Source organism: Varanus komodoensis, unplaced genomic scaffold (assembly GCF_004798865.1).
Source record: "Varanus komodoensis strain SLA01 unplaced genomic scaffold, ASM479886v1 scaffold6_2, whole genome shotgun sequence".
In the NCBI taxonomy this organism is placed as follows: Eukaryota; Metazoa; Chordata; class Lepidosauria; order Squamata; family Varanidae; genus Varanus; species Varanus komodoensis.
In genome coordinates this window covers 4,793,867-4,805,075 of record NW_025336346.1, presented here as the reverse complement: position 1 = coordinate 4,805,075, position 11,209 = coordinate 4,793,867, and the positions used below count along the sequence as shown (strand labels likewise).

At 42.9% G+C, this 11,209-nt stretch overlaps 1 protein-coding gene across 5 annotated transcripts in view; it reads right to left on the bottom strand.

The window, feature by feature from the left end:
- RAD54L2 (RAD54 like 2) overlaps positions 1 to 11,209 on the bottom strand; it is an 82,402-nt gene that overhangs the window by 8,208 nt on the left and 62,985 nt on the right. For all 5 annotated transcript variants that reach the window (XM_044451158.1, XM_044451159.1, XM_044451154.1 and 2 more), the window contains exons 11-21: positions 10,733 to 10,910; positions 9,495 to 9,746; positions 7,905 to 8,023; positions 6,992 to 7,110; positions 6,578 to 6,677; positions 6,041 to 6,246; positions 5,638 to 5,813; positions 3,656 to 3,852; positions 2,746 to 2,942; positions 1,777 to 1,866; positions 1,286 to 1,378 (exon numbers count right to left, since the gene is read on the bottom strand). In XM_044451158.1, coding sequence (XP_044307093.1) covers positions 1,286 to 1,378; positions 1,777 to 1,866; positions 2,746 to 2,942; positions 3,656 to 3,852; positions 5,638 to 5,813; positions 6,041 to 6,246; positions 6,578 to 6,677; positions 6,992 to 7,110; positions 7,905 to 8,023; positions 9,495 to 9,746; positions 10,733 to 10,910 — 1,727 coding nt within the window. The remainder of the gene's footprint in view (positions 1 to 1,285; positions 1,379 to 1,776; positions 1,867 to 2,745; positions 2,943 to 3,655; positions 3,853 to 5,637; positions 5,814 to 6,040; positions 6,247 to 6,577; positions 6,678 to 6,991; positions 7,111 to 7,904; positions 8,024 to 9,494; positions 9,747 to 10,732; positions 10,911 to 11,209) is intronic.

Sequence of the window (11,209 nt, the reverse complement as noted above, 5' to 3'; positions counted from 1 at the left end):
GTGTATGCATCAGGATGGTGGTGATGGTGAGGATTCTGATGTAAACACCGGGTGTTTCCCTTGGATACTTAGGTGGCAGAGGTACCAAGGACTGCCTTTTACAATTTTGGTTGGTCTGCCAGCAATAGGGGTCACAACAGGCGTTAGTGTAGGGAAGAGACTGTACAGTTATTCCTGGCATGCTTTCCAAAAGTTACACTGACTCTTCTTATGAGAACTATAAAGGCTGAGATAGGAGGTATAGAAATTGAGGGGGCAGAGGAGGGTGAGGCTCGCTCAAGGCTCACCCCAGATTCTTGGACAGACCATGGGAACAGAGTTTGGAAGAGAAGGGAGGGGACAAAGGGGAGAAGGAAGATGAAGCCATGTCCTGTCTAGTCCCTGATCCCAAGACACGGTGTCAGGATAGAATTGCTACCCAGAGAGCTTGGGCAGGTCTTGGAGGCTAGCCCTTCTTCACAGGGGTGGAGCCCAGTGCTACTCAAAAGGAGGGGTTTGGGAAGTAGTTTCTAGTTTTGGTTCAACTAACCACTCTAGTCACACGGAGACTAGACTTTCAGTTGCTGCAGCTTGTGCACTGGCAATAAAGAGCTATTTTGCGAATAGACTGCCTGTTCTTATGGAAGTTTGAAACGAATAAGGAAAAAGCTAGCTCCTGACATTTAGTTACCCACACGAAGGTAACTTCTATACTGAACCAGTGCAGTGCTCTCTTTACACAGGGCTACCTGGAAATTGTAATGGATCCAAATGTGGCAGCCAGACTGTTGCCTGGGTTGGGAAGATGGGAGCATATTGCTACAATATTATGTTGCCATCATTAGCTGCCAGTTTGCGCCTGTGTTCAGTTTACAGTGCCGGTTTTAGCCTCCAAGCTCCCAGACCTGCCGTGTTGCAGGGTCTGCCTGCTCCCCTACAGTCTGCCACCTTTTAGGGTTTGTTTTAGGGATCCTACTCCATGCCCCCCTTTGCAAGGGTGAAGGTGGAGGGTTATGTGAGACCGCCCTTCTGGTATCAGCACCAGGAGTGGCAGGCCCTGAAAGTCTTTCAAGTCCGTCCCCTCCTTGTTTGAAAGAGGTCTGTTTTTGTTTCTTTGTTTCAAGCTTGCTTTCAATGCATGATCTGCAGTTTAATGCCTATAATTTTATGATTGCTCTTAGCATTATTATGTTAGCTAGGTCACTTTGGGAACCTTTTTTAAAAACACAGGACTGGATTAAAAATAACTAATAGTTATTGCTAAAGAAAACGCAGTTAGAGATTCCCGAGAGCATAAGCCCCTCACCTGAGGCAACCATGCGGTGATCGTCGTTGCCCTTTGGCTTGCCAGTGGTCCGGATAGCAAAGATCCGTCCATCACTGGTGCGGATGTACGTCCCTAAAGGGAGATGGATGGAAGAAACAACAGTAAAACCATCACTAACTGGTGACACATTGAAAAGCCACCTACCCAACAAAGTAGGAGCCCCTTGCGTTCAATCGTGATTTCTAGCATTGCCCATTGGTACCTCGTCAGAGGCTGTAGATGTGCTTAATGCAGAAGCAGGAGAGCACAATTTCATTCATGAAAGCAAGATTTCTCTAAGACACAATTACTGGCTTTAAACAACATTAACAACAATCACTCAAGAATGGGCATGGGTTCTTGTCTGTCTCTTCTTGTCTGTTTCTACAAAATTCAGCTTCCCCCTTCCTCTCCAATCTCAAATCTTAAAGAAAAACCGAGGAAAAGATGCATGTTTTCTTTGGCCAGAAATGGAAAGCCAGTTAAATTACCTTTTGTCCCACGGATAATGTGGATGCTCTCTCCAGCACTGATTCTTGCCTGCACATCAGTGGAAGTATTTGTACCTGGAATCACTATATCTGAAATAGAGAAAACTGCATGTAAATGACACATTGTATGCATTTTTGGAACATGATTCAAGTAGAACTCAATAAATAAAAGTTTCCAGACAATAAGCTACACTGTCCAGGACATTTTTGTCCATGTTTAAATTACTCATTCCAAAAAAGTAGGAGAGAGCAAAAAATACCTAATGAGAAAGAATACTCATATCCTAAATTCCTGATCTTCAACTGGTGTGTCAAGATCCATGAGTGGATCATTCCCTGACTGAAGGTGAGTCACAGCAATGGCATTGCCACCATTTCATATTCTCCTTTTTCCAAGGATGTTTGTATTTATAGTGAAAGACAGACAGAGAATGAGCTGATGGAAAGGGGCTCCCTTGTACCTTAAACGGCTTTACTCCCCACTGCATGACAAATATCTTCCAAAATTCTCTCTTCTGTGTAGCTATTCCTGCCTAGTGCAAACAATTGTGAAGACAGTATCCTGGGCAATATCTGATACTGTCATTCTGCAAACTCAAATAGTGATAGCAGAACTGTACTAAATCTTTTCCATGAGTAAGCTGTTCTCCATCACTCTTGCACGACCAGTTTTGCAGATGGAATGCAAGACAAGTTGCATCACAGGCTGCACAAACACAATGCACAACTGTACTTAAGCAACAAAACTTTAGTGGGATCTTTCTTTTGTGCATAGCATTTGTGCTAACAGAACGACAGGCTGGATACCACCCAAAAGGGTAAAATAATTAGAAGGAACCTGGATGAAAATCTGAAGGGAGGATCAGTCCCAAATGGCTGGGGTAAAATTTCAGTTTCACTAATCCCTCTGGGTACACTTCTTCTCAAAGGAAGTTCCTGTCTCTTCTCGCCCCACACAAAGCAACTGACCTGTCGTGGTGACGATCTTCTGCACGAGAACACCAGCTCGCTGCAGGTAATTGATGGGAAAGTTGATAGCAGGATTGGAAACAGAAGCTGATCCCATACTGCCCAAGGGGACATGGCGAGGCATCATAGGAATGGGGGTGGACTGAACAGGACGTACACTTGCCACTGGCCTGTCCTCACCTTTGAGGCTTGGTCGCCTGTGGAAAGAAACCACATGGAGTAGGGCTACAGAACGACAGAAGAGACCCAAACAGCCTCTTACCACAAAGCCGGCCCATCCACTCTGTCACCCACCCCGCTCCTAAACCACAGAATCATAGCACATAATTTTAGAGCCAAGAAGGAACTTGGAGGTTACCTAGTCCAATCCCCTGTTCCATGCAAGATTAAAAATGCACAGGACAACTACAGCAATCTTCCCAGATGGCCATCCAGCCTATGCATGAATATGTCATATCCTGGCTCCAGCATTGTGCAAGCAACTCCAGATTATGAAGTTATCTGAGGGTTTATGACATATGCTGAGGTATTAGTCACAGATTTAATTCCACCATGTCTGTGGAACTTAATAGACAACTTCATAAGGATCTGTACTATAGTACATAATAAAGAAAAAAAATATAATAATTAAAATGATACTAGAAATATCAGGCGAGAAGGATGCATTACTGTATGACTGGTTCATACATCACAACAGCATTCCATACAGCACACAAAGTCCATTTGCTTAACTTGGATTTTCCCTGTTTTTTCTCAACCATTCAGAGCTACTAGGAAGCACAAATGTTCTTCTTTGTCTTTGTCTGTCCTGTTCTCCAGAAATCAGAATAGCATCATCAACGGGGAAGAACATGTTTGATCAAAATTTGGTACTCCTCTTCAGCATCACAGAAAGAAATAAGATACACACCAGTTCCTCTGACTGAAGGCTGGTATGTTTGTTAGATTCTGGTCAGTGGCAGGGTAATACTGAGCATAAGATGGACGGGTGTAAGGGACGGATGCACGTTTCTCTTCCTCATAGCTCTTCTTGGCTGCTTTCTTCTCTGCCTTGGTGAGTTTGTGTTCCTTACGGTCAATCAGCAGTGACTCATGCTGGAAAGGCTCCTGCAACCAGAACACAAGGCAGCATTATTTTATGAGACTTTTACCAAATGTGCCCATGAAGGTGGCAGGAGGTGAAACAACACAGCAACAGTATCTTCCCTGCCTTATAGGAAACTAGTAACAATCCATTTACACTCACCAGAAACACTGGAGAGGCCTTAGTTATCATTTTGCACATCCAGCATTTCATCCTCCCGTTGGGAGAACACAGTGCTTTCTCTCAGAGGCCCTGGAGATGTGTATGCTGATTTGTGCAGCAGCATATTTTTAAGCTAAAGCTCCAGACAGGAGAAGAAGCACAATGCGGCTTGAACCTCCTGAAGTAGTCACTCTCATGATCATATTTAAAATGAAAGACAGAAAGAGAATGAACTGATGGAAAGGGGAATGGTTCTTTTGTACCTTAAATGACTTTTTCTCCCCCACTGCATGAAAAACAACATCTGCCCAAATTCTCTCTTCTGTGCAGTTATTCCTCCCTAGTGCAAAAATCGGGAAGACAGTATCTTGGGCAGTGTCATTCTGCAAACTCAAATAGTGCAACCACATTGCATTTATATGCTGTCTTTTCCCTTGGGTGAGAAGCGAGCGAGCAGGCAAGCATGCAAAGAACTCTGAAGGAGAGTGTCCACACGCCTGATGAAATGGCTTGCCTCAGCAGCACATCCACACAACTGCTGCTGACAACAATCCTCAGGGAACATTCCAACATCTATTAACTTGGGCACATACTCTTTCCATATAACCCTTAGAAGACGTGCAATGCAGAATGCATGGGAAGAGCTTGCCATTGCACCACATTTGGCAACATGCTTATATGGTGAAAAACAGAACTTACTGTCTTGGATTTTGGCACAGCATGCATAGGGCCCTCATTCCTTCAGACTGCCTAAATAATCGGCACCCTCTGCCAACCAGAGGCAGAATTACTTAATATGGCAATAAGCATGGACTATCAGGGACACTGCATGGAGCCGCCTTTTGGCTTGGTCTGGAAGCTGCAACTGGTACAGAGGCTGCTGAGCAGGGCCTCCTTCCAATAGGAAACTACACCTTTGCTAAAGGAACCGCACTGGCTGCCAATAACCTACCAGGTAGGTGTTGTCATTAACAAATAGCGTCCTAAGAAGTTGGGACCTGGTGACCCTAGGGACCACCTCACGCCTCATGCCCCTGCTCAATCTCTGCCTACATCAAAGGAAATACTTCTGAGGGCGTCACATACACCAGAGGTTCAATCCGGGAGCACCTGCAGTGCAGCATGTAGTGCTGCTGTATCCACCCTCTAGAAGACTTTACCAACTGATGTTAGATGGGCCCCCACAGTCAGGACATTCAGACATTTCCTGATATTTGTTCATCTCTTTCAGAGGCTTTCGTTGAAGTGTAATCGAGCCAGCTATAGTTTGTAGCACACGATAGAAAATGATGTTTTATCGTTCTGTGTTAGTTCCATTGTCATATGTATGGTTTTTATGCCACTGTATTTTATGTTCACTACTTTCATGTAAAGTGGCATATAAAACTAAATAATAAATTAAGTAAATAAACCTGGAAAGACAAATTATCCCATACCTTAGACTTACTACAGTTTGGAGCAATATTAATACTGTATGCTGCAAGCATCGCTTACTCAACACCTACTTTATGTTCATGCACAGCTTAAGCACATGTCATGTTCACTTTACGCACACTTCAAAGGATGCTTATGCGTACTTTATACACACTTTACTGCCTGCTTGTAAAACAACATGAATGTAGTTTGTTTCCCTCCTCCTTCCTAACCTTGGTGATGAGGTGAGGATACTTGAGACAGGCCAGCTGCAACACAGATTCCTTTATCTTCCCAGGGTTGAATGAAAGCTGGGCAGGTTCAGGCTCCTCTTCCACAAAGTGCAACAAGTTCTCCACCTCTCTCCGGGTAAAGTTCAACACTGGATTCAAGTCATCTACAACACGATCTATAGAAAAAGCACATTGGCCAGAAAACAACAAAAACTATTGTTCTTGCAACATCTGAGCCTCAAACAACATATTTTGAATTATGATATTTGCACATGATTCCACTTGTGCATAATGCCTAGAAAAGAGGGGGTGGGAGGGAACCAGAAGGTGAAAGTCAAAGCAGAAATTTTGGAGATAAAAACACAGGGATGACCAGGTGGAGGCCTGGAAAGATTTGTCCTACCTGACATCCCTTGCTTGGAGATCTGGCGGTCATAGATTTTCTTCTCCAAGGTGAAATCAGAAACTAGTCGATAGATGTGGCAAGGCTTATTCTGTCCATAGCGATATACCCGACATACTGCCTGTGCATCGTGGCAAGGGTTCCAAGAAGCATCGAACACTACCACTCTGTTTGCACCAATAAGGTTCACACCCAAACACCCAGCCCTAAGAAGACATTGCAAATAGATATATGTACACTCTCACACACAAATGCCTACTTAATCTTTGTATTTTCACTACACCTTTGAATCATACATTGTTTGCTGGCTGCTGTTTTAACTCAACTCTAGGCAAACATAATCTCATACAAGCAGCATCTTTTAAAGATAATCAGCATGAAATGGTTAGTTCACACCATCCCAACTCTTTAAAGGCTGTTGAAGTAGTCCTTTCAAATGAACTGGATGCCAATCATTCTCAGAAACAAGTATTTATCACAGCCAATCACATGCCCTATTCCATCCCAATTTTCTTTTTTAGCAGATGTTCAACTTACCGTGTGGAAAGGAGGAAGAGACAAACAGAAGTGTTGCTGGGATCATTGAACTGGTTAATTAGCCGTTCTCTTTCTGAGGCTGAAGTGCTACCATCCAGGCCTACCCAATGGGAAATGCATGTGAACAGTTAGAAAGCCTTTTCCAAAATGCTCATCAAAATAAAACAATTCCATGTAATATTAAGGCTTTCCTTGTTTAGTAACAGTCAACTGTCATTCATGCAGGACAAAAAAGTATCTAAACATCACAAAGATATGCCTAAAAGCTATCAGTTTGGAAATGAAGGAAAGAAGAACCACACATACTACTAAGGAAAACCAAATAAATGTTTGCAGAGAAACTGAACAAACTGTTACATTTCAAGAAGACAAAGAATCAGTATCCTAAATAATGACGAGTCATGCAGCACTTACGATAATAATTGACATTTCGAACCCAGTTATGGATTCCTTGTGCATCCACGCCTGGGGGAGAAGGCACTGGTCTCTTTGCCAAAAAATCCTCAATGACAGACAATGTGGAGAGGCTTTGGCTGCAAAAGGCAAGAACTCTGCTCAGATTGTCAAAAGAAAGATCAAACCCCACAGTGTCATTTGAACAAAAATGAAACCTAAACCTTGCTCATACTGCACAAGTTAGACTGATGTCTTGCTACACACTATATTCCATTTCTTTTCATTTATCATGACTAACAAGACTCAGAGGAGCTCCTGAGTTATTATGCAATTATTTCAAACTCAAATGGGGTTCAAGATTAAAAATACTGCCACCATCATATATTTAAAAGAATGAGAACAATACAGAGGGAAACAACTTCCATGCTATCAACTGAGGAGTAAGACACCAAAATTGGATTTACACTACAGAAAGGTAGATTTAAGTTACACATTTCCTTCTTACCCATTACTGACCAAACCACTTGGAAGTGGCTTACATAAAATCAAAAATATCATCATCTGGCAGAACAACAAAAATGTATCTGGAATACCCTAAAAATTGACTCCAGAAGGCCAGGCGCTTCCTGGAAGAGAACCTTCATGATTTTATGAAAGGGCATGTTCAGGCAGGTCTTCCTAGACAAAGAGTTCTACAGATATGATGTGACAACGGGAAGGGCCCCTGTTCTTCAGATATCAAGGGCATTTTCAGCAGGGCCTCATGAGATAACATAAAATATGGGAACATAAGGCAAAGAAATTCAGCAATGGAAATATAACACAACCTCTTTTCTTGAAGGTGTATCTTTATGAATAATTTTATTCGAGTCAACACCATTTATTTGTTTACATTGTTTAATTACATATTTGAAGCATAAATGCCTTTTACCTGAAGACCAATATTTTGTCTCCTAGTTTCACGCTTTCCTCCACCAGATGAAAAAGCAACACCATCTTAGGTGAATTTTGCAAGACGCCTGTCTGGTAATCACAAAGGATGTCTTTAGCCTGTGGGTAAAACAGGACACTCAAGACCACAAGGAAAGTACTTCCTGGTGTGTCCAATCCACTCATTTCTTACTCAATAATTCTCTAGCTGCTTCTCCTGTGCTCCTCTCAAAAACATGATCAGAAACAGGGAAATGGTCTGAATGGATGAAAATTACTAAAACTGGTTCAGTTATGTGAAAATACACCATTCACTAAGAAACAGAAAATAATGTCAAAGCCTTTCAAAAACAGACATCAAACATCCCAAAACTTTCATGAACTCCTCACTTTATTATCCATCTTTTCATGCCTGGGGATGATTAAGAACAAGTCCCTCAACTATAATGATTTCCCTTGAAGAGCTTTGTAAACCAACCCAAATATCTGGAAATTCTTGCAATACCCCGAGGTTTTGCTCTTTGCTCGTTTCCTGTATCCTCATCTCATTCAGATCATGTTTCATGCAATCACTTGTAAGTCTGCTGCACTCTGCAGAAAGCACAGATGTAGGAGTTTCCAGGCAGTATAAAAATGATAAGCGTTTCCTAGAGAGTGCAGTATCCATTGGGGTGCCATTGTAACATAAATTATGTTGTGCTAAAGTAAACTACTATAGTGCAATTACAGCATAAACTGGTGTGCCCATTTGCCAGGGAAACTGACAAGCCAGCTAATGCTATTGGTACCGGATACTGCCCAGAGCAAAGAGCACAAAACACTGTAATCCCTATTGAAGCTGCAACAAATAAGCAGGGTACCAGCACAAGAGGCACTTCATAACAAATGAGAAAGTGTCCAAAGGTAAAAATAATGCCACAAACTAGGTAGAACTCTTTCATATATAACATTTTGTTTATGTGGAAGTACTCTAGGTGGGAAGATGCATGTACATTGCCCAGTAAGATCTCATGCATTAAGCTTATTTTCAGTGCATGTACACGGACTGAGGTTTCTATATTCAGTGTTGGTCTAACTTAATTACCGCATTTTTCCATGTATACTTTTTCTTAAAAATATGTACCTAAAAATGGAGGGGCACCTTATACATGGGGGGCTGAGAGAACTGGAGGTGTGCTGGGGGGGGAGAGACTGGCATGATCGCGGGTGCACTCGGGGGGAGGCGGGCGCTATCGGGGGGAGACTGTGAGGGTGCGGGCATGTGGGGAGGCAGTGGGCGCATGCATGCAGCAGCAGCTTGCTCACTCGGAGATCAGTAAAAGTGGGGGGCGTCCTATACATGGGGGCATCTTATAGTAGGAAAAATACGGTAAGTCCATCATTTGCACTAAGTCTATTCCATGCAGGACTAACACTGGATACAACCCAAAGCATCTGGTAAAGGGAGGGAACTCTAGGCAAAAGTAACAGATCCATGTTGCACAAGTACCCTGTAAAGGGTTGCTCCAAAGTAAAGCATCTCCTTTTATTTATGCCTGAGGAAAGAGAAGGGGGAATCCACCACACCTGGAGATTTCACGTCGATACTCACCCACTCATAGGTTACAACCTGATTGGCTCTTTCCTGAAAGGGATTGAAGCCAATGCCCTGAATGTATTTGCTGTTTGTAGCCTCCCCAACTGGTGATGCCAAAGCATTGCTCTCCGTTTTCACTTTCATTCCCTGTGACTGACAGCGTGAATTGGTGCCACCTGTGCCAAGGTCATCCACATCCAGGTCTTGTTCATTTGCCAAATTCTCTTTCTGCAGTGCTTCATAAAGGACGTCAGGGTGATTCCAAATCTGAAAAGGAAAGTGGGTTTCTTTGCAACTGATGATTCAGAAATACATGTTATTAGTTTCTTGAGTCTTATGAAAGGTCCTTTGGAGTCTAATTCACAAAAGCTGAAGCCACAATAAGGGTGCAATCCCATAGCAAAACGATACTGTCTGGCTGACTGTAGGAAAAGGTGATGTCCCTGTTGGTGTGGCTCAGAAAAGCCTTCTAAGGTTGCAGCAGAAACTCCACCATCACAAGACACCCACCCTCTCTGCTGGTGTGGCTCTTCCTGCTCCAGCTGAGGCCCTGAAGATGGAGGACCATGTCTAGGACAAACACCTGGGGCATTCCAGGGAGCAGGATGGGGAGGGGAGAGACACTAACAGGTCTACCAAATTCGGTCAGTACCACAGCCCCTCCTCTTTGCAAGGAGGTAGAGCACATTTAGACAGCTGAAGTTTGCCATCTAAATGCTTTTGAGGGTGAGGGGAGAGCAGAGGTGATCTTTGCTGTCTCTGTATGCTTGCTATGCTTGATTCGATGTGCCTAAGCTTCTGAGTTTGGAAAGTTAAGAGAAATCACATAGGAGTGCATCTTTAATTTGCTGGTTTTTAAATTGCCATAAAAAAACAAAGAAATGTCACCAAAATTTTATAGATGAATCTACTGTTGCCAAAGGGCTTGCAACGGTGGGAGGAAACCAAGGAAGACACAAAGCAAAAGACAAGTTAGGATAAATTAATTTCTAGAATTCATTTTTTTAATTTACAGAAATTATTTCCTTGTTACTAACATCTTTTCATGTCACTAATAATTCTGCGGCCAAGTAGTCAGAACACTGTAATGTAGATCCCTGAGTAGTACTTCAATATTGTTAAAAAAATCCCTACATATTACTCAAGGGAAACAAAATGGCATCAAAGTTATGACATCAATCCCTCTGAGAGGAGTTCCTGACCTTTCCACACAACTGGCCCAGCGTACCACTCCAACTCCTATTCATACCTACCTTACAACAGACACAGAAAGCCTTGAGTGGATTCAGCCCCAGCCAGCCACTGTTCCCTGCATCACGAAACCGGTTCATGAACTCAGTGTAGAGGGCCCGCTGGATCTTTGACAAACGCACCAAGATGACATGCTCTTCCTTATACGGAAGCTGGGCTTTCAGCACATTATGTCCTCGCCTATGACCAAGAAAAAGAAGGGAATGAGAGGGCTCAGAATCATTGCAGAGGTCTCAGGCCAAGATATCACCTGCTCATCCTGCTGGGGGAAGCACAGTTCACCTTATTTTGGTGTGGTCATTAACAAGCGTGATAGTATTACTGACAAGCATGAAAAATGTTCTCATGTAAATGGACAAGTGTTGCTTACAAAACTCCGGGTCTTCACTTGTCACTACATGTATTGTTAGTTTAACAAGGCACATTTACTTCAGTGGGTATACTTTACTCAGGACTGACACTAGATACAACCCAGGATA